Source organism: Pleurodeles waltl, chromosome 4_2 (genome assembly GCF_031143425.1).
Source record: "Pleurodeles waltl isolate 20211129_DDA chromosome 4_2, aPleWal1.hap1.20221129, whole genome shotgun sequence".
NCBI lineage: Eukaryota > Metazoa > Chordata > Amphibia > Caudata > Salamandridae > Pleurodeles > Pleurodeles waltl.
The window spans coordinates 5,998,566-6,024,320 of NC_090443.1; the positions used below are offsets into that span (position 1 = coordinate 5,998,566).

Below are 25,755 nucleotides of genomic sequence, written 5' to 3' on the forward strand. Positions count from 1 at the left end.
GTGAGGGAGAGGATGAGTTGGATGTCATCTGCGTAGGAGAGGATAGTGATTCTGTGTGCTCGGAGGATGTTGGCTAGGGGGATCATGTAGAGGTTGGAGAGTGTGGGGCTGAGGGAGGACCCTTGGGGGACTCCGCAGATGATCTTGGAAGTGGTGGAGTGGAAAGGTGGGAGGTGGACTCTCTGGGTCCGGTCGGTGAGGAAGGAGGTGAGCCAGTCTAAGGCTTTGTGGCGAATTCCTATGTTGTGGAGGCGTGTGCGGAGTGTGTGGTGGCAGACGGTGTCAAAGGCTGCAGAGAGGTCTAGGAGGATGAGTGTGACGGTCTCGCCTTTGTAGACTTTGGTCCTGATGTCGTCAGTGCATGCAATGAGGGCAGTTTCCGTGCTGTGGTTCTTGCGGAACCTGGATTGTGAGGGGTCAAGAGTGTTGTTTGCTTCGAGGAAGTGGGATAGGCGGGTGTTGACTAACTTCTCGGCAACCTTGGCGGGAAAAGGGAGGAGGGAGATGGGGCGATAGTTGGAGAGGATCTCCAGGTCAGCTTTTTTTTTTTTTTTTTTTTTTTTTAAATGGTGCCTGGTATATATTGCGCTATCTGGCGAATGTTGTTGTGAATTGCCCAATGCCAATTTTTGTTGTGCTAGGAGGCATAGTTGTGACAAGTGTCCCCCCCCCGTTTGTTTAGATAGTACATTGTTGTCATAGTGTCTGTTTTGACCAGAATGTGTTTGTGGACTAGAAGGGGTTGAAAAGCTTTTAGTGCTAGGGAGACCGCTAGTAGTTCTAAGTGATTTATGTGCACTTGTTTTTGCTGATTGTCCCATTGACCTTGTATATTGTGATTGTTGAGGTGTGCTCCCCACCCAATCATGGAAGCGTCTGTTGTAATAATGGCATGAGGCACTGGATCTTGAAATGGCTGCCCTTTGTTTAAATTTACAGGGTTCCACCATTGAAACGAAGAGTGTGTTTGGTGGTACCCTCTGATAAGCCTACTGCTCGACCACACTACCACAAAATAGAGCATTAGAATTATCTCTTTGTGCCACTATCTTACCTCTAAGGGGAACCCTTGTACTCTGTGCACACTATTTCTTACTTTGAAATAGTATATAGAGAGCCAACTTCCTACAGTAAGTTGTAGTGAGGCCCAATCAGCACACCAGGAGAGGAGTCGCTGGAGCAACAGAGAGGAGACTGTCCTTGGAAGGATGAAGTGCTGGGGACCAGGGCTACTCGGAGCCTGAAGATCCCTTGGAGCAGGAGAAAACAAGCATGGGTTGCTGCAAGAGTCTCAGTGCACAGGGGTACTGTCCTGCAAGGAGAGGCAAGGGCTCACCACCTCCCAAGTTCAACAGCGGGCAGAGAGCATCAAGTGGACTACTCCGGACCACCACCTGTGATGCAGGATCCACGCAGTTCCAGAGGAGAGCAGATCCACTCAGCCGGAGGTCTTTGCTGATTGCCTGCAGATGCAGGAGAGTGACTCCTTCACTTCAGCAGAGATTCCCTCTTGCTTCTTGGTGCAATTGAAGTCTTGCTGACCCCGTAGGATGCACAGCCAGAGTAATGTTGCAGTTGCTGGAAATAGCCAGAGAAACAATGTTGCAAGACGAGGTTGTCTCAGGAGTTGCAGTCTTGTTGGTTCCTAAAGTGTCCAGTTGCAGTTCCAGTGGCCAGAAGTAGAAGTAAATGATGCAGATGACTCCTGGTGGAGTCCTGCACGTCAAATCTGGGACCCACCCGCAAGTGAGTCTCTAAATAGACCTAAAAAGGGGTTTGGTCACCTAGCACAGTGACCACCTATCAAGAGGGGTCTCTGACGTCACCTGCTTGACCTGGCCACTCCAAGGCTCCCAAGGGCCTCTACCCGTCTTGGTTTCAAGATGGCAGAATCGAGTGGCCACCTGCAGGAGCTCTGAGCACCACCCCTGGCGTGGTGATGGGCAGTTTTGCGCCAGATCAAGGACCTGGTGTCCCTGAGCTGGTGCAAACTGGTTTATTCACAACTACCCCTCCCAAGCCTTGCAACACCTATTTCCAAGGGTGAGGGCGTTGCCTCCCTTCCCCACAGGAAATCATTAGGTTCGATGGCATCTGTCGCTGTAGATACACATGGTCTGCATAGCTCGCCATCTGGTGTTGGGTCGGAGTGTTACAAGTTGTTTTTCTTCGAAGAAGTGTTTTCGAGTCACTGGACCGAGTGACTCCTCCTTCTGTGCTCATTGCGCATGGGCGTCGACTCCATCTTCGATTGTTTTCTTTCCGCCATCGGGTTCGGACGTGTTCCTGTCGCTCCGAGTTTCGGAACGGAAAGATAGCTGAAAACGGAAGATTTTCGACGGTATCGTTGCGATCCGGTTCGAGATAAACACATACGACAACGCATTGAACATCGAAGCGCTTCGGTGCCCTTCGGGGTAGATTTCGGCACACCGTCGGGGCCTAGTCGGCCCGACCGCGTCGAGAACAACGCCGATGGAACGGACCCCGTTTCGATTCTGCCCTGAATGCCACAACAAATATCCCTATACGGACCAACACTCGGTCTGTAACCTGTGCCTGTCACCCGAGCACAGCGAAGAATCCTGTGAGGCCTGTCGGGCGTTCCGGTCCCGAAAAACTCTGCGCGACCGTCGAGCAAGAAGACTGCAGATGGCGTCCACGCCAAAGGAGCATCGACAGTTCGAGACAGAAGAGGAACAGGAGGAATCCTTTTCCATCCAGGATTCAGACTCCGACGAACTCGACAATACAAAAACTGTGAGTAAGACGTCGAGATCAGAAATTAAAAAAGGCAAAGAGGCCCAGGGGACGCCACTGCCAACCGGCCATGGCTCAACCCAAATTCACGGTGACCAACAATCGGCACCGAAAAAGGCCCATTCAGTGTCGAGATCGTCCGACTCCGGTCGAGACACCGGCACGCAGCCTCCTCGGGACCGAGAGAGTGCTAAAGAGAAGCATCGACACCGAGAGTTCGGTGTCGACACGGATCGACGCCGAGACAGTGGCGCCGAAGACCATAGAGGCCAAGATTTTTCGGCACAAAAGAAGAGGAAGGTTACCTCGGAGCCGAAAAAACAAACAACAGGGTTTTCGGAGCCGAAAAAAGCACCAACAGACCCAGTTTCAGGCTCCTATACTGAAGAACTTTCTATGTCTTCACAAATGAAAAGACACAGATTCGAACAGGAACTGCAATCCACTGAAGTGGATCACACGCAAAAGCGTATCTTTATTCAGCAGGGGACAGGGAAGATCAGTACCCTTCCACCTGTCAAAAGAAAGAGAACACTTCAGTTTGTAGCACGAGAGGCTCCTCAGCAACAAACAGCAAAGACGGTAACACCTCCTCCCTCGCCTCCACCTGTAACTCCGGCTTCGCCAACTTACACCCCGTCACATTCGCCAGCTCACACCGCCATGAGCCACGACGACCAAGATCAAGACGCGTGGGACTTGTACGATGCACCAGTGTCTGATAACAGCCCAGACACATACCCAACTAGGCCATCACCACCTGAGGACAGCACAGCCTATTCACAAGTGGTGGCTAGAGCAGCTCAGTTCCATAATGTGGAACTACACTCTGAACAAGTAGAGGATGACTTTTTATTTAACACCCTCCGCCTCCACCCACAGCTCCTACCAAAGCCTGCCTATGCTCCCAGGCATGCTACGCCATGCAAAGGAGATCTTCAAGGAGCCAGTTAAAAGTAGGGCAGTAACGCCTAGAGTGGACAAAAAGTATAAGGCGCCTCCTACGGACCCTGTATTCATCACCTCTCAGCTGCCACCAGATTCTGTGGTGGTAGGGGCTGCCAGAAAACGGGCAAATTCACACACTTCTGGGGATGCACCTCCCCCAGATAAAGAAAGCAGAAAGTTCGATGCAGCCGGGAAGAGGGTCGCTGTCCAGGCAGCAAACCAGTGGCGCATCGCAAACTCACAAGCGCTGCTAGCGCGATACGACAGAGCCCACTGGGATGAGATGCAGCATCTCATTGAACATCTCCCAAAAGATCTACAAAAAAGAGCAAAACAGGTTGTTAAAGAGGGTCAAAACATTTCCAACAATCAAATACGCTCCTCTATGGATGCAGCAGACACAGCCGCAAGGACCATTAATACGTCGGTTACCATCCGTAGGCACGCATGGCTCAGAACGTCTGGATTCAAGCCAGAAATTCAGCAGGCAGTACTTAACATGCCAGTAAATGAAAAACTTCTGTTCGGTCCGGAGGTCGACACAGCCATAGAAAAGCTCAAAAAGGACACTGACACTGCCAAGGCCATGGGCGCACTCTACTCCCCGCAGAGCAGAGGATCTTATACCACCTTCCGCAAAACACCTTTTAGAGGAGGGTTTCGGGGTCAGGCCACACAAGCCAGTACCTCACAGTCCGCACCGTCCACCTACCAGGGACAGTACAGGGGAGGCTTTCGGGGCCAGTATAGAGGAGGGCAATTCCCTAGGAATAGAGGAAGATTTCAAAGCCCCAAAACCACTACCAACAAGCAGTGACTCACACGTCACTCACCCCCCCCCCCCCACACAACACCAGTGGGAGGAAGGATAGGTCAATATTACGAAGCATGGGAGGAAATAACTACAGACACATGGGTCCTAGCAATTATCCAACATGGTTATTGCATAGAATTCCTGCAATTCTCTCCAGACATACCACCAAAATCACAAAATTTATCAAAACACCATTCACAGCTTCTAGAGATAGAAGTTCAAGCACTACTGCAAAAAAATGCAATAGAATTAGTACCAAGCACACAAATAAACACAGGAGTTTATTCACTGTACTTCTTGATACCAAAAAAGGACAAAACACTGAGACCAATTCTAGACCTCAGAGTAGTAAACACATTCATCAAATCAGACCACTTTCACATGGTCACACTACAAGAAGTGTTACCATTGCTCAAAAAACACAACTACATGACAACCCTAGACCTCAAAGACGCATATTTCCATATACCAATACATCAATCACACAGAAAATATCTAAGGTTTGTATTCAAAGGAATACATTACCAATTCAAAGTATTGCCTTTCGGTTTAACAACCGCTCCAAGGGTATTCACAAAATGCCTAGCAGTAGTCGCTGCACACATCAGAAGGCAGCAAATACATGTATTCCCGTATCTAGACGACTGGCTAATCAAAACCAGTTCGCTCACACAATGCTCAAACCACACAAATCAAGTCATACAAACCCTCTACAAACTAGGGTTCACCGTCAACTTTGCAAAATCCAACATTCAGCCAAGCAAAGTACAGCAATATCTAGGAGCCATAATAGACACGACAAAAGGAGTAGCAACGCTAACTCCACAAAGAATTCACAATTTCAACAGAGTCATTCAACACATGTCTCCAAATCAAACAATACAAGCAAGAACAATACTACAGCTCCTAGGCATGATGTCCTCATGCATAGCCATTGTCCCAAACGCAAGACTGCACATGAGGCCCTTACAACAGTGCCTAGCCTCACAGTGGTCTCAAGCACAGGGTCACCTTCTAGATCTGGTGTTAATAGACCGCCAAACTTACCTCTCGCTTCTTTGGTGGAACAGTATAAATTTAAACAAAGGGCGGCCTTTCCAAGACCCAGTGCCACAGTACGTAATAACAAAGATGCTTCCATGACAGGGTGGGGAGCACATCTCAATCAACACAACATAAGAGGACAATGGAACATACATCAAACAAAACTGCATATAAATCATCTAGAATTATTAGCAGTTTTTCAAGCACTAAAAGCTTTCCAACCAATCATAACCCACAAATACATCCTTGTCAAAACAGACAACATGACAACGATGTATTATCTAAACAAACAAGGAGGAACACATTCAACGCAGTTAAGCTTATTAGCTCAAAACATATGGAAGTGGGCAATCCACCATCAAATTCGCCTCATAGCACAGTTTATTCCAGGGATCCAGAATCAACTGGCAGACAATCTCTCTCGAAATCACCAGCAAGTCCACGAATGGGAAATCCACCCACAAATTCTGAACACCTACTTCACACTCTGGGGAACACCTCAAATAGACTTATTTGCAACAAAAGAGAACGCAAAATGCCAAAACTTCGCGTCCAGATACCCACACAAGCAATCCCAAGGCAATGCCCTATGGATGAACTGGTCAGGAATATTTGCTTACGCTTTTCCTCCTCTCCCTCTCCTCCCTTATCTAGTAAACAAATTGAGTCAAAACAAACTCAAACTCATTTTAATAGCACCAACGTGGGCAAGACAACCCTGGTACACAACACTGCTAGATCTTTCTGTAGTACCCCACATCAAACTGCCGAACAAACCAGATCTGTTAACGCAACACAACCAACAGATCAGACACCCAGATCCAGCATCGCTGAATCTAGCAATCTGGCTCCTGAGATCCTAGAATTCGGACACTTACAACTTAGCCAAGAGTGTATGGAGGTCATAAAGCAGGCCAGAAGGCCATCCACTAGACACTGCTACGCAAGTAAGTGGAAAAGATTTGTTTGTTACTGCCATCATAATCAGATACAACCACTAGACGCAACTCCAAAACATATAGTAAATTACTTGCTCCATTTACAAAAAGCAAAGCTAGCCTTCTCTTCTATTAAAATACACCTTGCAGCAATATCTGCATACCTGCAGACTACCTATTCAACTTCCTTGTATAGGATACCAGTCATCAAAGCATTCATAGAAGGTCTTAAAAGAATTATACCACCAAGAACACCACCTGTTCCTTCATGGAACCTAAACGTGGTCCTAACAAGACTCATGGGCCCACCTTTCGAACCCATGCACTCTTGCGGAATACAATTCCTAACCTGGAAAGTTGCCTTTCTCATCGCCATTACATCTCTGAGAAGAGTAAGTGAAATTCAAGCGTTCACAACACAGGAACCTTTTATACAAATACATAAAAATAAGGTCGTCCTACGACCTAATCCAAAATTTTTACCAAAAGTTATTTCACCGTTCCATCTAAATCAAACGGTAGAACTACCAGTTTTTTTCCCACAGCCAGATTCTGTGGCTGAAAGAGCACTACATACATTAGATGTCAAAAGAGCATTAATGTACTACATTGACAGAACAAAGAACATCAGAAAGACTAAACAGCTATTTATTGCATTCCAAAAACCTCATGCAGGTAACCCAATATCAAAACAAGGTATAGCCAGATGGATTGTTAAATGCATCCAAATCTGCTACCTTAAAGCAAAAAGACAACTGCCCATTACTCCCAGGGCACATTCAACAAGGAAAAAAGGTGCTTCAATGGCCTTTTTAGGAAACATCCCAATGCATGAAATATGTAAGGCAGCCACATGGTCTACGCCTCACACATTCACCAAACACTACTGTATAGATGTGCTATCCGCACAACAAGCTGCAGTAGGTCAAGCTGTATTAAGAACTCTATTTCAGACAACTTCTACTCCTACAGGCTAAACCACCGCTTATGGGGAAATAACTGCTTACTAGTCTATGCAGACCATGTGTATCTACAGCGACAGATGCCATCGAACTGAAAATGTCACTTACCCAGTGTACATCTGTTCATGGCATCAGTCGCTGAGATTCACATGGGCCCACCCACATCCCCGGAAGCCTGTAGCAGTTCAGAAGTTACCTTCAATTTTGTACATTTGTATATATATTATTTAAACCTTTAATAGGTACATACTTACACATTTCATTGCGCGGGCACTATTACTATAGTACAACTCCTACCTCACCCTCTGCGGGGGAAACAATCGAAGATGGAGTCGACGCCCATGCGCAATGAGCACAGAAGGAGGAGTCACTCGGTCCAGTGACTCGAAAACACTTCTTCGAAGAAAAACAACTTGTAACACTCCGACCCAACACCAGATGGCGAGCTATGCAGACCATGTGAATCTCAGCGACTGATGCCACGAACAGATGTACACTGGGTAAGTGACATTTTCATTATGCCTTCCCCTGCCTGAGCTGATCAAGCATCAGGAGGGCAGAAACCTGTCTGAAGGACTGCAGCAGCACAGGCTGACTGGAAAACCCTGGAAGACTGGTAGGAGCAAAACAGGGGGGTCCTCTTAAGGAGCCCCTAGAGTATATGGAATCATACAGTCATTACTGGCATTAGTATTGGGGTATGATTCTGACATGTTTGATACCAAACATGCCCGGGTTCAGAGTTACCATTATGTAGTTGGACACAGGTAGTGTGTGACCTTTGTCCAGTACACGGGTAAAATGGTTTCACGCACTTACGAAGTCCAGTGCGATGGAACTGGAGTTCGTAGAGGTGCCCTCCCACACAGGGACCTGCACCCTGCCCTTACACACAGGGACCTGCACCCTGCTCTTTGGGCTGGAGGGGCCTACCCTAGGGATGACTTACAGTGACCTGTTGTAGTGACCAATGGTGAAATGGTGTATGCACGTTTTCACGCAGGCTGCAATGGCAGGCTCCAGATGCATTTTGCATGGGCCCTGATGGGTGGCATAATATATGCTGCATCCCATTGGGGAACCCTAGTGTCCCAATGCCCTGGGTATCTAAGTACCATTTACTAAGGACTTATAAGGGGACACCAGTGTGCCAATTTTGGAGTGCACAAAGGTCCTAGGTAACCACATTTGGAGAGAGGGAGCACAATCACCGGAGTCCTGATTAGCAGGTTCCCAGTGAAGACAGTCTAAGCACACTGATAGGCAAGGGTAACCATGCCAAAAAGAGGATACTTTTCTACACCAGAGACCTTGTATTTGCAGATATTGTTGCTGTGAGCAGTTGTGGATATATTGCACGTTGGCAGTAGTGTAAGCAGGCAAAGCTACATAAAGTTTATGTAGTAGGTAAATGGAAGAGATGATGTCAGCCTTAATCTGCAGCTTTAATGATATTTCATGATCAGTTATCAGTCTCAAGGATTTATCTTTTGGAACGGGTTGTAGAGGAGCGCTCAGATAATGGGGTCAAAGAAGACTGCCCAGTGAGTGAAGCTGTTACACTGGGAGAAAGAGCTCAGCGTTTCTGTAACTAAGCCTATACAACTTTAGCATCTCCCACTCCTGTACAGCTGGCAGGCAGAATCTCAGGCGGCACCTGGCTATGGGCTATGGCAGAAAATGTCAAAGCAGCACTTATTTGGTAGATAAGGCATTTTTCAGTTGTATTACGGAGGACTGAAATGTTAGATTGTGCAGACAAGGGCCACTATCCTAATTGCCGGCACTGAACAGCTGTTTGACTTCTCGAAGAGGTGTTTCTATTTTAGCAAGGTGGTGAAACGTCAGATTCAAACTATCGGAACAAACACAAGATATTCTGTTGTCTGCATTCTACTGAAGGAAGGGACTTATTGGAAGTGTAGGGTTGACTGTCTATGTACAATAGTCTACGTTGCTAAGTCCACAGGGCTAATCAATTAAATGTGTTCCTTGAAGGCCTAAATAGAACGATAGTTTCCCCTGGGCTAACGTTATTAACTTTATGTATTGTTTGGTTGCGTAAAATGTAGTTATTAAGGTAATACATAGAAAAACATTTCCATCTCTAGGGAAGGATGGCTTGGAGCATTGGCACCAGGGTCTTTCATAAAAAGGGGCCCTGCTAACTCTAAAATTGTGCAGGATTATCAGAAAGACGATCATCTTGAAACTGTCACACGAATGGCAACGCAATGCTGAACCTCTTGATTTAGAGTTTAGAGATTGTAGGGAATTAGCACATGACCATGTGGCATATCAGTGAAGCTCTTTGTGAGAACAACAAATACACTGCAAGGCTCAAATGCCTAACATTAAGATAAAATGTAGTTTGTTAGTTTTACATGAGATTCACACAGAAGATTGTCGCATTTACATGGAATGGCAGCAGCGGAACCCACTTTTCCATTATTTTTCTCTTTTCAGATGTTGGCCCTGGACAAAATGAAATAGATAACATGAGACTGTTGGAACAGAGGGCTGAGCAGCTGGCTGCGGAGGCAGAGCAGGACAAGCCCAAAATCAAAGATAAAATTCTTTTTGTCAGGTGGGTATTTATCATAATGTGTACATCTTCCTGTTGCATTGTTTGGCTTTTAAAGTGACTAAGTAAGGAACTTCTGAGTTTCATGTGCATAGTTAGCATGGTGTGTTTGCAGATTGGCTTATCAGGAAGGGTTTGTGGTGTCATCCTTGAGGTTTTTGCGCTCTGCATGTTGTTGCAACCTCCAGGCTCCTCGGAAGCCTGTTGTGATGCTGAAAGATGTGGGCGGTATAGTCATGTCTGTATCAGCCTAATGTATTTACTGTCGTCATTTCTTAAATTGATTATTCAAACAAGCATTGACAAAGCCAATAGGTCTTGCCTTGTAAGAACTTTTGGCTTTGCTAGTGTCTTTTAGCCATATTGTAGAGTAGCGTGGCCACTGCACAACCTGGCTAAAAGTCATAAAAAATAAGCGGTATGACACGGGAAAGGGAAGCTAAAAAACAAAACAAAAAAACACCCAAGCAAGCATTTGCAACGCAATAGGTCTCGCATTTCCCTGGGGTGAGGTATGCCCTGTGCAATAATAAATAAATAAATAAATAATGAACTTAAATCTGGCGTTGCTGGAGATCATGTAAACATTGGCCAGTATAGTAGCCCACTCTGATTTCACGATCGGGAGAGCCATGTCCTTCCCATTTGTGCCGCAGTTACTCCGGAGGCGTGATTACTTCCACTCTTATCGCCTGGTAGAGGAGGATGAGAGCCCAGATCCTACTGGATATGGTGCAAAGGACTCTTCTACTCTGATTGGTGGGTGTTCCGTCATTCCAGAGCTCCAGTGGATCTGCAGGGATACCACAGCTGCGCAATGCTGCTAGAACTGTCCCGGGGACAGGTCGAAGAGTTACGCCAAATGTTGCCCATTCCATTAGTCTCTGCATCGCCCCAGTATTATTGAGGGCCGTGAGGCTCTGCAGTGGGATGTTGGGGGAGTAAGGTAGGTGGGTCCAGGTACACTACAAACCGTGCAACCAACTGGAGCTCCTCGCCAAAGGGTGCTTTGGGGTCTGGAGAACCTGGGGTAGCACGTGAAGCACAGGGGTGCCATCCAGGACTGGTCTCTCGGCGTGCAGTCAGAAGTATAGCCAATTGTTGAACCACTGGAGTTGGGGCCGCTAAGTAGTAGGCCTCAAAATCAGGCACTGCCGGGTCCTCCATCAGACGTGAGACTGTGCAATTTTGTTAATGCCACTCTGTGCTGCCTGTCCCCGCCCAAATTAGCTCCACCAACAACGAGTCCATCTCTGCAAACATTTTACATGGAATAATGAGAGGTAGTTTGGAGAAGAAATGAAGCAGACAGGGGAGGGCCACCATCTTTGCGACTGCTGTTGGCCCCGCGACCGATAAAGGAAGTCTTTCAGAATCTCATGCTAGCGTGGAATGCCCTAACAGCTGCTCCAGTGTTGCCATCAAGGGTGTCTTGGATATTATGATATATCTTAACCCTAAGTATTCATGCAGGATCCCTCCCTGTCAGCCTGTGTAGGTCTGGAGGTCGATGCATGGAGCAGTTCAGAGGGTGTGTCAGCGATTTCTTTCCAGTTAATACAGAGGCCCAAGTTTTTCTCAAATTGTTCCAACAATATTACTCCCAGTAGGTCTACCTTCACATCGTCGAGAAATAGAAGCATATGGTCCACATAGAGGGCTATTCTATGGGGGATCTCTCGCCCTGCCAGCCCTCAATAAAATACACCCATTCGTGCTCCACTAGCCAGTGGTTCGACAGCAATGGCAAACAACAGCAGGGAGAGAGGGGCAACCTTGCCTAGTTCCCCTCCCCACTTCATAGGAGCGAGATATCACTCTGGCTGTGTGGACTCGCTCAGTGTGTCCATCATAGAGAAGTCTGGTCTACTAAAGAAAACCAGCATCTAACCCTAATTTGCCCATCACCTGATACAAATAGTCCCACTGCAGGCTGTCAAATGCCTTTTCAGTACCTATGGATACTATTAACACTCTATCCTCCCCAGGGTAGGTAGTCTCCATGATAGAAAGGAGTGGCTAAAATAAGACTTAAGATCTTGTAGTCCATATGTGACATTAGTGGTCGATCATATGCTCTCACGTCCTGAAGGGGGCCGGTTCGGTTTCAGTAAGGGGACCACTAATGCCTTGCCAGTGGATGTCTGGAGCCAACTAGCCTCTCAATCAGTTTCATAGCGCTCAGCCAGTTTGGGTGCTAGTACCACTTCATAGGCTGCATAGAACTCAACTCAAAGGCCATCCATCCCAGGTATTTTGCCACAGGCCATGGCCTTGATAGCAGCGCAGACTTCCTGTAGGGTTTTTTGACCTCCGAGCTTTTCAGCTGCTTCCCCATCAAGGTGTGGCAATTCTATAGGTTCCAGAAAATCATTGAGGGCTCCCTACTGTATGGAGGGGGGCATACAAGGTGGTGTAGTAATCTTCAAATCTACTGGTAATATAATTTTGCCGTAAAGCCTCACACCCTCCATTAATTCTATTTCTAATATTAAAGAGCTTGGTGAAGAGTTAGCGAGCCTTGCTAGTAACGTTCCCGCTGTCACACTCAGCATGCATCCGTGTCATATATATTCACGGTAATTGAAGCATCGAAGCTTCCCTGTACCTGCCGCAAGTAGTTCCTTGGCATCCAGCATTTGGGGTTGCACCTCCGGGTGCTCCACCTGTGCCTTTTTCAGGTCTCAAGGTTTGTTTTGGGTTTATAAATCGCGTACTAATGAGCGTCCAACTCCCACTACCTTGGAAATACATCTGCCCCTGATCACGGTTTTAATGGCATCCCATTTGGTCAGAAGGGAAGCCGTCGAAGAGGCATTAACTGCAAAGTAGTTTCCAATAGCTTCACCTATAGCTTGCTTAAATACTGGGTCGTCAAGGGTCTCCACTTATAGGTGCCAGTCTTGGATCATGGGACATTCCCTTTGCCAACCGGTGGCATTGTTATTGGTCACGTTTCTCCTCTCTGCACGCTAAGGTAGAACCAGCTGTCGAGTCGACGTGACTCCGTCGAGGCACCTGGAAGGCCTTGCCCTTCAGGGCCTTCAATCTTGGTCTCCAGGTTTGTTTCTAGACAGTGCCCTCCTGGTAATGGAATGGACGCCATTTCAGTTTTATCTGTGTTGTCAAACGAAAGACCTATGGATTGACACCTATCAGGCCTGTAACCTGTGCCTCTCTCCAGATCATAGGGAGGAGGATTGGGAAGCCTGTCAAACATTCTGCAGGAAGAAAACGCTCTGTGACCTTCGAGCATGCCAGCTCAAATGCAGCGAATGGCCACAACACTCCTGACCTCTTCTGACATCAAGACATTGGGGAGGGACACCATCCAGACGCTTCAGTGGCTGAAGAGAAAGCTTTCTCAGTCGAGGCCAGCTTGGAATCCAGTCCGGAGTTTGAGATCACCAATGTAACGCTGGAGTCTTGCTATCCCCTGCCCCTCAGTCTCAGGCAGAATCAAGCCGTCAAAGAAACTAATGCCTCCCGATCAGGAAGCCTTCGGACCACCACTGCCTTTAGGGCATAGTCAGCACCCAGAATTCAGTTGGGACGCAAGTGTAGGAAGCTGGCCTGGTTTGTGGTGGACACCTGTGGTGTTGGCACCTTATACCAGGTCGAGGCAACCCCTATTAGTAAATAAAGACAGTGTCTAGGAAGCCAGGGCTCTCTAGAGGTAGCTGTGGATGAGCAGCCAAGACTTATCTAGGAAGAGTGTAAACCACTTGCAATACCACACTAGTTACACAGCAGCTTATCACACCTGAAAGGAACCACAGTGTTGCAAAAATAAAGGTACTTTATTACACTCAACTATATTACTTGTAGGCAGTCCCCCAGCTAGAAGTACACAATATGTGTGTGTGTGTGTGTGTGTGTGTGTGTGTGTGTGTGTGTGTGTGTGTGTGTATATATATATATGTTCGATGGCATGTGTAGCTGCAGATACACATGCTGTGCATATCCCGCCATCTAGTGTTGGGCTCGGAGTGTTACAAGTTGTTTTTCTTCGAAGAAGTCTTTTCGAGTCACGAGATCGAAGGACTCCTCCTCTTTCGGCTCCATTGCGCATGGGCGTCGACTCCATCTTAGATTGTTTTCTTTCCGCCATCGGGTTCGGACGTGTTCCTCTTCGCTCCGTGTTTCGGTTCGGAAAGTTAGTTAAATCTCGGAAAATTCAACGGTATTGTTTGCGTTCGGTATCGGGTTAGTTTAAGCAGATCGACACCGAATAAAAGAAGAGCTCCGGTAGCCCTTCGGGGCTTCTATCCACCGCCGGGGCCTCGTCGGCCCGACCACGTGCGTCTTCAAGGCTCATGGAACGGACCCCATTCCGCTTCTGCCCCGAATGCCACAATAAGTATCCTTACACAGATCAGCATTTGATCTGTAATTTGTGTTTGTCCCCCGAACACAAAGAGGATACTTGCGAGGCCTGTCGGGCATTGCGGTCGAAGAAGACGCTACGAGACCGGAGAGCTCGAGGGCTTCAAATGGCATCGACTCCGACACCACGATGTCGAAAAAGAGGAGACTTTCTCCATTGCCGACTCGGACGAGGCCGAAAGTGAGCAGCCGGCGAAAACCGTGAGTAAACCTGCCCCGGCCAAAACTCACGCCAAAATCATGAAGGCCCAGGGGACGCCAACCATCGGCACCGAAAAAGGGGGCACACGTGTCGAAGACATCCGACTCCAGTCGAGATACCGGCACAGAGTATACACGGCTCCGACCAAACTCAACACCGAGATACCGGCTCCGAGCAAAGTCGGCACCGAGAGATCGGCACCCCGAAACCGAAAAAGGTGGCTTCGGAGCCGAAAAAGACAGCAGAAAAAGTTTTGGTGCCGGAACACCCAGCATCGGAACCGAAACAAAGTTCTTATTCCGAAGAACAAGGTCTTCAGCACAACTACAAAGCCATAAATTTGGGCAAGAATTAGACTATAGCCAGACAATACACAAAGGAGGATCCATATTCAAAAAGATACAGGGAAAATAAGAACTCTTCTCCCTATTAAAATGAAAAGGAAACTTGCTTTCCAAGACACAGAGAAACAGCCAAAAGCAAAGGTGGCGAAAGAAAAAACTCCACCACGTTTTTCGCCACAACCATCGCCACATCACTCACCGCAACCATCACCAATTTCAACACCCCCTATGATGCAATCTCCAACGCACACAGAGATGACCCAGGATGACCCAGATGCATGGGATCTATATGATGCACCAGTATCTGACAATAGCCCAGACTGCTACCCGGCAAGAACGTCACCACCTGAAGACAGTACTGCTTACATGCAGGTGGTGTCCAGAGCAGCTACTTTTCATAATGTAGCACTGCACGCTGAACCTATTGAGGATGACTTTTTATTTAATAGTTTGTCGTCAACACACAGCCAGTACCAAAGTCTGCCGATTTTACCAGGGATGTTAAAACATGCAAAACAAGTGTTTCAAGACCCCGTCAAATGCAGAGTCATTACACCTACGGTGGAAAAAAAGTACAAGGCTCCCCCTACGGACCCTGTGTACATCACGCAACAACTAACACCTGACTCAGTGGTAGTAGGCGCAGCACGTAAAAGGGCAAACTCACAGACTTCTGGGGATGCACCACCACCCGACAAAGAAAGTCGAAAGTCTGATGCAGCTGGGACAAGAGTTGCAGCACAGGCAGCCAGTCAATGGCGCATTGCCAATTCATAAGCTTTATTGGCAAGATATGACAGGGCTCATTGGGATGAAATGCAGCATTTTATTGAACATCTTCCCAAGGAGTTTCAAAAGCGTGCACAGCAAGTGGTGGAGGAGGGCCAAAGTATCTCCAACAACCAGATACGATCGGCAATGAACGCAGCGGACACAGCCGCCAGAACTGTGAATACAGCAGTCACTATTCGGAGACATGCATGGCTCCGCACCTCCGGATTTAAGCCAGAGATCCAACAGGCTGTGCTTAATATGCCTTTTAATGGACAACAGTTATTTGGGCCGGAGGTGGATACAGCTATAGAGAAGCTAAAGAAGGACACTGACACGGCCAAAGCCATGGGCGCGCTCTACTCCCCACAGAGCAGAGGCACCTTTAGAAAGCCACACTTTAGAGGGGGGTTTCGCGCCCAAAACACAGAACCCTCAACCTCACAAGCCAGACCCATATACCAGAACCAGTATCAAAGAGTAGGCTTTCGGGGACAATATAGAGGTGGACAGTTCCCTAAAACCAGAGGGAAATTCCAAAGCCCAAAAACCCCACAAACTAAACAGTGACTTCAATGTCACAAATCCCCAACACATAACACCAGTGGGGGGGGGGAGACTCACAGATTATTACAAAAATTGGGAAGAAATAACTACAGACTCGTGGGTCCTAGCCATTATCCAACATGGTTATTGCATAGAATTCCTACAATTACCACCAAATGTGCCTCCAAGAACACACAACATGTCCAAACAGCACTTGGATCTATTACAACTAGAAGTCCAAGCGTTGTTACAAAAAGAGGCAATAGAACTCGTACCCAACCATCAGAAAGGAACAGGTGTTTATTCCCTGTATTTTCTAATACCCAAAAAGGACAAAACTCTGAGACCCATCTTAGATCTCAGAACACTAAATCTTTACATCAAATCAGATCACTTTCACATGGTAACACTTCAAGACGTGATCCCCTTGCTCAAACAACAAAACTACATGTCAACATTAGATCTAAAGGATGCGTACTTCCATATACCCATACATCCTTCACACAGGAAATACTTGAGGTTTGTAATCCAAGGAGTACATTACCAATTCAAAGTGTTACCATTCGGGATAACAACAGCACCAAGGGTATTTACAAAATGCCTTTCAGTAGTAGCGGCACATATCAGAAGACAGCACATACACGTATTCCCGTATCTAGACGATTGGTTAATAAAAACCAACACTCAGAAACAGTGTCTTCAACACACAAAATACGTCATAGAAACCCTTCACAAATTAGGGTTCTCAATAAACTACCTAAAATCACACTTACAACCGTGTCAAATACAACAATACTTAGGAGCGACAATCAACACAAAAAAAGGGATTGCCACTCCAAGTCCACAAAGGGTACAAGCATTCCAAAATGTAATACAAAGCATGCACCCAAACCAACAATATCAAGTAAAATTAGTGATGAAACTTCTAGGCATGATGTCTTCATGCATAGCCATTGTCCCAAACGCAAGATTACACATGCGGCCCTTACAACAGTGCCTAGCGACACAATGGACACAAGCACAGGTTCAACTTCAGGATCTAGTGTTGATAGACCGCCAAACACACACCTCGCTTCAATGGTGGAATCCTATAAATTTAAATCAAGGGCGGCCTTTCCAAGACCCAGTGCCTCAATACGTGATCACAACAGATGCTCCCATGGTAGGGTGGGGAGCACACCTCAACCAACACAGCATCCAGGGACAATGGGACACTCAACAAAAACAACTTCATATAAATCAACTAGAACTACTAGCAGTGTTTCTAGCAGTAAAAGCATTTCAACCACTAATAGCCCACAAACACATTCTTGTCAAAACAGACAACATGACAACAATGTATTACCTAAACAAACAGGGAGGCACACACTCAACACAGTTGTGTCTCTTAGCACAGAAGATTTGGCATTGGGCGATTCACAATCACATTCGCCTAATAGCGCAATACATACCAGGAATTCAAAACCAGTTAGCCGACAATCTCAGTCGAGATCACCAACAGATCCACGAATGGGAAATTCATCCCCAGATACTACAAACCTACTTCCAAAACTGGGGAACACCGCAAATAGACCTATTCGCAACAAAAGAAAACGCAAAATGCCAAAACTTCGCATCAAGGTACCCACAGCCTCACTCCAAGGGCAATGCGTTATGGATGAGTTGGTCAGGGATATTTGCTTACGCTTTTCCCCATCTCCCACTCCTTCTGTATCTAGTAAACAAATTGAGTCAAAACAAACTCAAACTAATACTAATAGCACCAACTTGGGCACGACAACCTTGGTACACAACACTACTAGACCTGTCAGTAGTGCCTCATATCAAACTACCAAACAGACCAGATCTGTTAATTCAACACAAACAACAGATCAGACACCCGAATCCAGCATCGCTCAATCTAGCAATCTGGCTCCTGAAGTCTTAGAATTCGGACATCTAGACCTTACACAAGAATGTTTGGAGGTCATCAAACAGGCTAGAAAACCTACTACAAGACATTGCTACGCAAATAAATGGAAAAATTTGTTTATTACTGTCATAATAATCAAATTCAACCATTACACGCGTCCGCGAAAAACATTGTAAGCTACTTACTACACTTACAAAAGTCTAAGTTAGCTTTTTCATCCATTAAAATACATCTCGCAACAATTTCTGCCTATCTGCAAATTACACATTCAACTTCACTATTTAGAATCCCAGTCATAAAAGCATTTATGGAGGGTCTAAAAAGGATCATTCCCCCAAGAACACCACCAGTTCCTTCGTGGAAGCTCAATATTTTATTAACACGACTCATGGGTCCACCATTTGAACCCATGTACTCTTGTGAGATTCAATACTTAACCTGGAAAGTAGCCTTCCTAATAGCTATCACATCTCTCAGAAGAGTAAGTGAAATACAAGCCTTTACCATACAGGAACCCTTTATACAAATACACAAACATAAAGTGGTTCTACGCACAAATCCCAAATTTTTGCCAAAAGTTATATCACCGTTCCACTTAAATCAAACAGTGAAACTCCCAGTGTTCTTTCCAGAACCAGACTCTGTAGCTGAAAGAGCATTACATACATTAGACATAAAAAGAGCACTAATGTATTACATTGACAGAACCAAACAAATTCGCAAGACAAAACAATTGTTTGTAGCTTTCCAAAACCCTCAAGCAGGGAATCCAATATCCAAACAAGGCATTGCCAGATGGATAGTTAAATGTATTCAAACCTGTTATGTTAAAGCAAAGAGAGATCTGCCTATTACACCAAAGGCACACTCCACTAGGAAGAAAGGTGCCACCATGGCCTTTCTAGGAAATATACCAATGACAGAAATCTGTAAGGCAGCCACATGGTCTACGCCTCATACATTCACTAAACATTACTGTGTGGATGTGTTAACAACACAACAAGCCACAGTAGGACAGGCAGTATTACGAACATTATTTCAAACAACTTCAACTCCTACAGGCTAAACCACCGCTTTTGGGGAGATAACTGCTTACTAGTCTATGCAAAGCATGTGTATCTGCAGCTACACATGCCATCGAACGGAAAATGTCACTTACCCAGTGTACATCTGTTCGTGGCATGAGACGCTGCAGATTCACATGCGCCCTCCCACCTCCCCGGGAGCATGTAGCCGTTATAAGTTGATAAAAATAAACTTGGACATTTGTAAATTTGTAAATATAACACTTTTAATCACATTATGTACATACATACTTACTCCATTGCATGGGCACTATTACTAAATACACAACCCCTACCTCACCCTCTGTGGGGAAAACAATCTAAGATGGAGTCGACGACCATGCGCAATGGAGCCGAAAGGGGAGGAGTCCCTCGATCTCAGCATGTGAATCTGCAGCGTCTCATGCCACGAACAGATGTACACTGGGTAAGTGACATTTTTCATATATATATATATATATACATATATATATATATGTTCGATGGCATGTGTAGCTGCAGATACACATGCTTTGCACATCCCGCCATCTAGTGTTGGGCTCGGAGTGTTACAAGTTGTTTTTCTTCGAAGAAGTCTTTTCGAGTCACGAGATCGAGGGACTCCTCCCCTTTCAGCTCCATTGCGCATGGGCGTCGACTCCATCTTAGATTGTTTTCTTTCCGCCATCGGGTTCGGACGTGTTCTTTTTCGCTCCGCGTTTCGGTTTGGAAAGTTAGTGAAAATCTCAGAAATTTAAACGGTATTGTTTATGTTAGGTATCGGGTTAGTTACAACAGATCGAGACCGAATTTTGAAGAGCTCCGGCGGCCCTTCGGGGTTTTCGATTTCCCCGGCGGGGCCTGGTCGGCCCGAGCATGTGCGTCTTCAAGGCTAATGGAACCAACCCCATTCCGCCTCTGCCCTGAACAGGGATGTGGAATTCCTATCGCCCGACGCCCGGGACATCTTGTTTGGGGTCAAGGGCAACAAGTTTTTATGTTTACTTTGTCCTTGGGACAAGTAGGCCCAACCCCCTGCAGCACAAACCCTTTGGCTGCCTGTTTACAGAGAGTTGAACTCTCTGCAGTTGAGGTAATGTGTTTCCAAAGGATAATGCTGTTCGAACTTGTATTTATGGTTCATTATTTGAAAGCCTTCATTATTAGGGTGCGTGCTGTAAATAAATGTTTTAGGGTCATACTTCACTACTGACGTTGGTTCCAGTACAAAAAAAAAAACGTGTACACACATGGTTGAAAAGTTTAGGCTAAGTATAATGCTCCCAGAATGCTCTCTGATTATATGCAAATGAAGTGTCATTTAGTAAAATGTGTTGATGCATGCTAGTATTTCCCAAAAATATTTCTAATGGAAAATCAGTGTAACCATTTTCAACACGATTATGGGAAGCATGAAAATAAACAAACACTGACAAAGCCAACTGATCTGACATATTTTTATAAGTCTTTTAGTTTCATCAATGCGTGTCTTGTTTTGACATGGCTTTTGTAACACTTTATTGTTGTGGGAGCTACCAGGCCCTCAACATTGTAACAAACATTGGCAAAACCCCCCCAAAAAGTTTTTGAACTCTTAAAGCACACGTTGCCACCAGCGACATAACAAAGGCCCCGCAGCCGCCCTCCAGGGGGCCCCGTCAGCACAGCACCTACCCTGAGTGAGTCTGGAGAGGGGGCTCCTCCATGTTCTTTGCAAAGGGGCACCCTCCAGTTTCGTTACGTCACTGATTGCCACTGTAGTTCCTGACACTGAACAAAACTACTTTGTGTGGCAATATGCTCCTTGTGGAAGAGCAGAATGCGATCACTCACAGTAAAGCCAGCCGAAAGAGAGAGAAATAGAAGTTTAATAAAAACAAAATGTCTTTGTTAACACCAGACCTAATTAGGGACCAAGACCCACATGTAGGTAGCTTTTTGCATGTCGCAAACAGCGACTTTCGCTGTTTGCGACGTGCAAAAAGCACATTGCGATGCACAAACCCAGTTTTGCGATTCAGTAACCTGGTTACCGAATCACAAAACGGGTTTGCGACTCGCAATTAGTAAGGGGTGTTCCCTTCCTAATTGCAACTCGCAGTGCAATGTAGGATTGTTTTGTGAACGCGGGCGCAAACCAATCGCAGTTTGCACCCATTTCAAATAGGTGCTAACACTTTCGCAAAAGGGAAGGGATCCCCATGGGACCCCTTTCCCATTGTGAATGTCACTGTAAACATTTTTTCAGAGTAAAACGTTTCATTTTTCGTTTTTGTTATGCATCTCTTTTTCCTTTAAGGAAAACGGGCTGCATTACAAAAAAAAATGCTTTATTGAAAAGCAGTCAGACATGGTGGTCTGCTGTCTCCAGCAGGCCACCATTCGTGAGGGGGTCGCAAATTGCGACCCACCTCATGATTATTCATGATGTGGGCATTTGCGAAGCCCTTGCGAATCACAGATGGTGTCAAGGACACCATCCTAAATTCGGATTTGCGACTCGCAATTTGCAGGTCACAAATCTGAACCTACCTACTTGTGGCCCCAAATTCTTAAAGAAAGTCACAAAAGTGCACCCATGGTATATGTCGTACCCCTATAAAATATTTGTGAACTGTATTTTAGCGTGGGTAAATACGATGTGTAGATTTGCTCATGTGAAAATCTATTGAGCATTTGCAAGTTCATTTTCCCTCCAGCCACTTTCTTCCCAACCCTGGAAGAAGTTCTAATTCTGCCATTGTCAGGAGTAAATGTCCAACCTTTCTTATTATGGGAAAATATTAGAGAGAAGCTGGAAAAAATCTTTAAAACATGCAGGTTAGTAGGTTTGCAGACTCAAAGGCATTCCAGCCCTGGAACTATTGCTTACTGCTTCCTCCAGCCCCAGTATGCAGATCTGCAGAAAGGTGGCAAAATAAGTTAATTTCTACAGTAGGGATTGAAACTCCAAGTATTCAAGCCCTACTATGGTAGTAGCCCTGGCATAATCAGAGAGGCTATTAATTGCTGCCATAATTTGTCGCCACACTACATGGCACCAAAGGGACAAGTAGATCTTTTTACAGGACAAGTAGATTTGAGAAGCAACCTGTCCCCTGGACAAGTAGATATTTTAATAAATTCCACACCCCTGCCCGAATGTCACAAAAAGTATCCTTATACAGATCAGCATCTGGTCTGTAATTTGTGTTTGTCTCCAGAACACAAGGAGGATACTTGTGAGGCCTGTCGAGCGTTTCGGTCCAGAAAGACCTTAAGGGACCGAAGAGCAAGAAGACTACAGATGGCGTCGGTGCCGACAGGACAAAAACACATGGAGGAAGAAGAGGAAGCCTTCTCCATCGAGGATTCGGACTCGGAAGATGTTGATCCTGAACAGACGCCGAAAACCGTGAGTAAGACGTCGATATACAAAACTCACGCAAAGACCACAAAGGCCCAGGGGACGCCACTGCCGGCAGGCCATGGCTTAACCCGAAAAATAGGTGACCGAGCATCGGCACCGAAAAATGGCATGCATGTGTCGAAGTCATCCGACTCCGGTCGAGATACCGGCACAGAGCAGACTCGACACCGGGTCAGAGCAATCTCGGCACTGAGAGAGCGGCACCGAAGCAAGTCTGCACCGAGAGATCACTACGCCGAAGAGCAAAAAAGTGTCATCGGAACCGAAAAAGGCAGCCGAAAAGGTTTCGGTACCGAAACATCCGGCCTCGGAACCGAAAACAAGTTCCTAGGCCTGTCCTCACAAATGCAAACACATAGATTTGGACAGGAGCTAGAGACAATGGAGCCAGATTACACACAAAGAAGGCTCCACATTCAAAAGGAGACAGGGAAGATCAGTACTCTCCCTCCAATAAGAATGAAACAGAAACTTGCATTCCAAGAAAAAGACAAGCAGCCACAGGCAAAAGTGGCAAGACAAGTAACCCCACCACCATCTCCACAACGCTTACCACAACCATCACCGGTAGCCACTCCACCATTGATGCAGTCCCCAACTCATACAGGGATGAGTCAGGATGATCCAGACACGTGGGATCTTTATGATGCACCAGTGTCAGATAACAGTCCCGACTGTTATTCAGCTAGACCGTCACCACCTGAGGACTCTACCGCCTACACACAGGTGGTGTCAAGAGCAGCGGCGTTTCATAATGTCAGCCTGCATGCAGAGCCAATTGAAGACGACTTTCTATTTAACACACTGTCGTCCACACATAACCAGTACCAGAGCCTCCCCATGCTACCTGGAATGCTAAAACACTCCAAACAAGTGTTTGAAGAGCCTGTCAAAGGAAGGGCCATAACTCCAAGGGTGGAGAAAAAATATAAACCGCCACCAACAGACCCTTTGTACATCACACAACAGTTAACACCAGACTCAGTGGTAGTAGGTGCAGCACGCAAGAGGGCGAACTCGCACACCTCTGGAGATGCACCACCTCCAGACAGAGTCGTAAGTTTGACGCGGCTGGGAAAAGAGTGGCGGCACAAGCAGCCAACCAATGGCGCATTGCCAACTCACAGGCATTGTTGGCAAGATATGACAGGGCTCATTGGGACGAAATGCAACATTTTATAGAACATTTGCCCAAGGAGTTCCAAAAACTAGCGCATCAAGTGGTGGAGGAAGGACAGAGTATCTCGAACAATCAGATACGGTCAGCAATGGATGCAGCAGACACAGCTGCTAGGACTGTCAATACAGCAGTAACAATACGGAGACATGCATGGCTGCGTACATCTGGATTCAAGCCGGAAATACAACAAGCCATGCTGAATATGCCATTTAACGGACAGCAGTTGTTTGGGACGGAGGTGGACACTGCTATCGAAAAACTTAAAAAAGACACTGATACGGCCAAAGCCATGGGTGCACTCTACTCCCCACTGAGCAGAGGCACATTTCGAAAGACACAATTTCAAGGAGGGTTTCGAGGGCAAACCACAGAAGCCACAACCTCACAAACAAAGCCCACTTACCAGAGCCAGTATCAGCGGGGAGGTTTTCGGGGACAATATAGAGGGGGACAATTTCAAAGGAATAGAGGAAAGTTCCAAAGTCCCAAAACTCCTCCAAACAAGCAGTGACTTCAAGGTCACAAATCTCCAACACATAACACCTGTGGGGGGGGAGACTAGCCAAGTTTTACAAACATTGGGAGGAAATAACAACAGACACTTGGGTCTTAGCAATTATCCAGCATGGTTATTGCATAGAATTTCTCAAATTCCCTCCAAACGTCCCACAGAAAACACACTATGTCAAAACAACATATAGATCTTCTAGGACTAGAAGTTCAGGCATTGCTACAGAAAGAAGCAATAGAATTAGTACCAAAACAACAAATAAACACAGGAGTTTACTCCCTGTACTTTCTGATACCCAAAAAAGACAAGAGTCTGAGACCTATACTAGATCTCGGAACATTAAATACCTACATCAAATCACTTTCACATGGTTACATTACAAGACGTAATCCCACTGCTCAAACAACAAGACTACATGACAACACTAGACCTAAAGGATGCATATTTCCATATACCAATACATCCTTCACACAGAAAGTACCTAAGGTTTGTATTCCAAGGGATACATTACCAATTCAAAGTGTTGCCATTCGGAATAACAACTGCACCAAGAGTTTTTACAAAATGCCTGGCAGTAGTAGCTGCACTTATCAGAAGGCAGCAAGTACATGTGTTCCCGTACCTAGACGATTGGTTAATCAAAACCAACACGCTAAGACGGTGTTCACAACACACAAGATATGTCATAGAAATCCTCCACAAACTAGGTTTCTCAATCAACTACACAAAGTCACACCTTCTGCCGTGTCAAACACTGCAATACTTAGGAGCGACAATCAACACAGCAAAAGGGATTGCCACTCCAAGTCCACAAAGAGTTCACACATTTCACAATGTAATACAGACCATGTATCCAAAACAAAAGATACAAGTCAAACTGGTGATGAAACTACTAGGCATGATGGCTTCATGCATAGCTATTGTCCCAAACGCAAGGTTGCACATGCGGCCCTTACAACAGTGCCTAGCATCACAATGGTCACAAGCACAGGGTCCGCTTCTAGATCTGGTGTTGATAGACCGCCAAACCTACATCTCGCTTCAATGGTGAAACAGTATAAATTTAAACCAAGGGCGGCCTTTCCAAGACCCAGTGCCACAATACGTAATAACAACAGATGCTTCCATGATAGGGTGGGGAGCACACCTCAATCAACACAGCATCCAAGGACAATGGGACATACAGCAAAGACAGTTTCACATAAATCACTTAGAACTGTTAGCGGTATTTCTAGCGCTCAAAGCATTTCAACCCATAATAAGCCACAAACACATTCTTGTCAAAACAGACAACATGACAACAATGTATTACCTAAACAAACAGGGAGGGACACACTCGACACAGTTGTGTCTCCTAACACAGAAAATATGGCATTGGGCGATTCACAACCACATTCGCCT

At 46.0% G+C, this 25,755-nt stretch overlaps 1 protein-coding gene across 2 annotated transcripts in view; it reads left to right on the forward strand.

Moving 5' to 3' along the window:
* The window catches only part of XAB2 (XPA binding protein 2), a 200,784-nt gene that overhangs the window by 154,715 nt on the left and 20,314 nt on the right, over positions 1 to 25,755 (forward strand). For both annotated transcript variants that reach the window (XM_069230363.1, XM_069230364.1), the window contains exon 17: positions 9,933 to 10,053. In XM_069230363.1, coding sequence (XP_069086464.1) covers positions 9,933 to 10,053 — 121 coding nt within the window. The remainder of the gene's footprint in view (positions 1 to 9,932; positions 10,054 to 25,755) is intronic.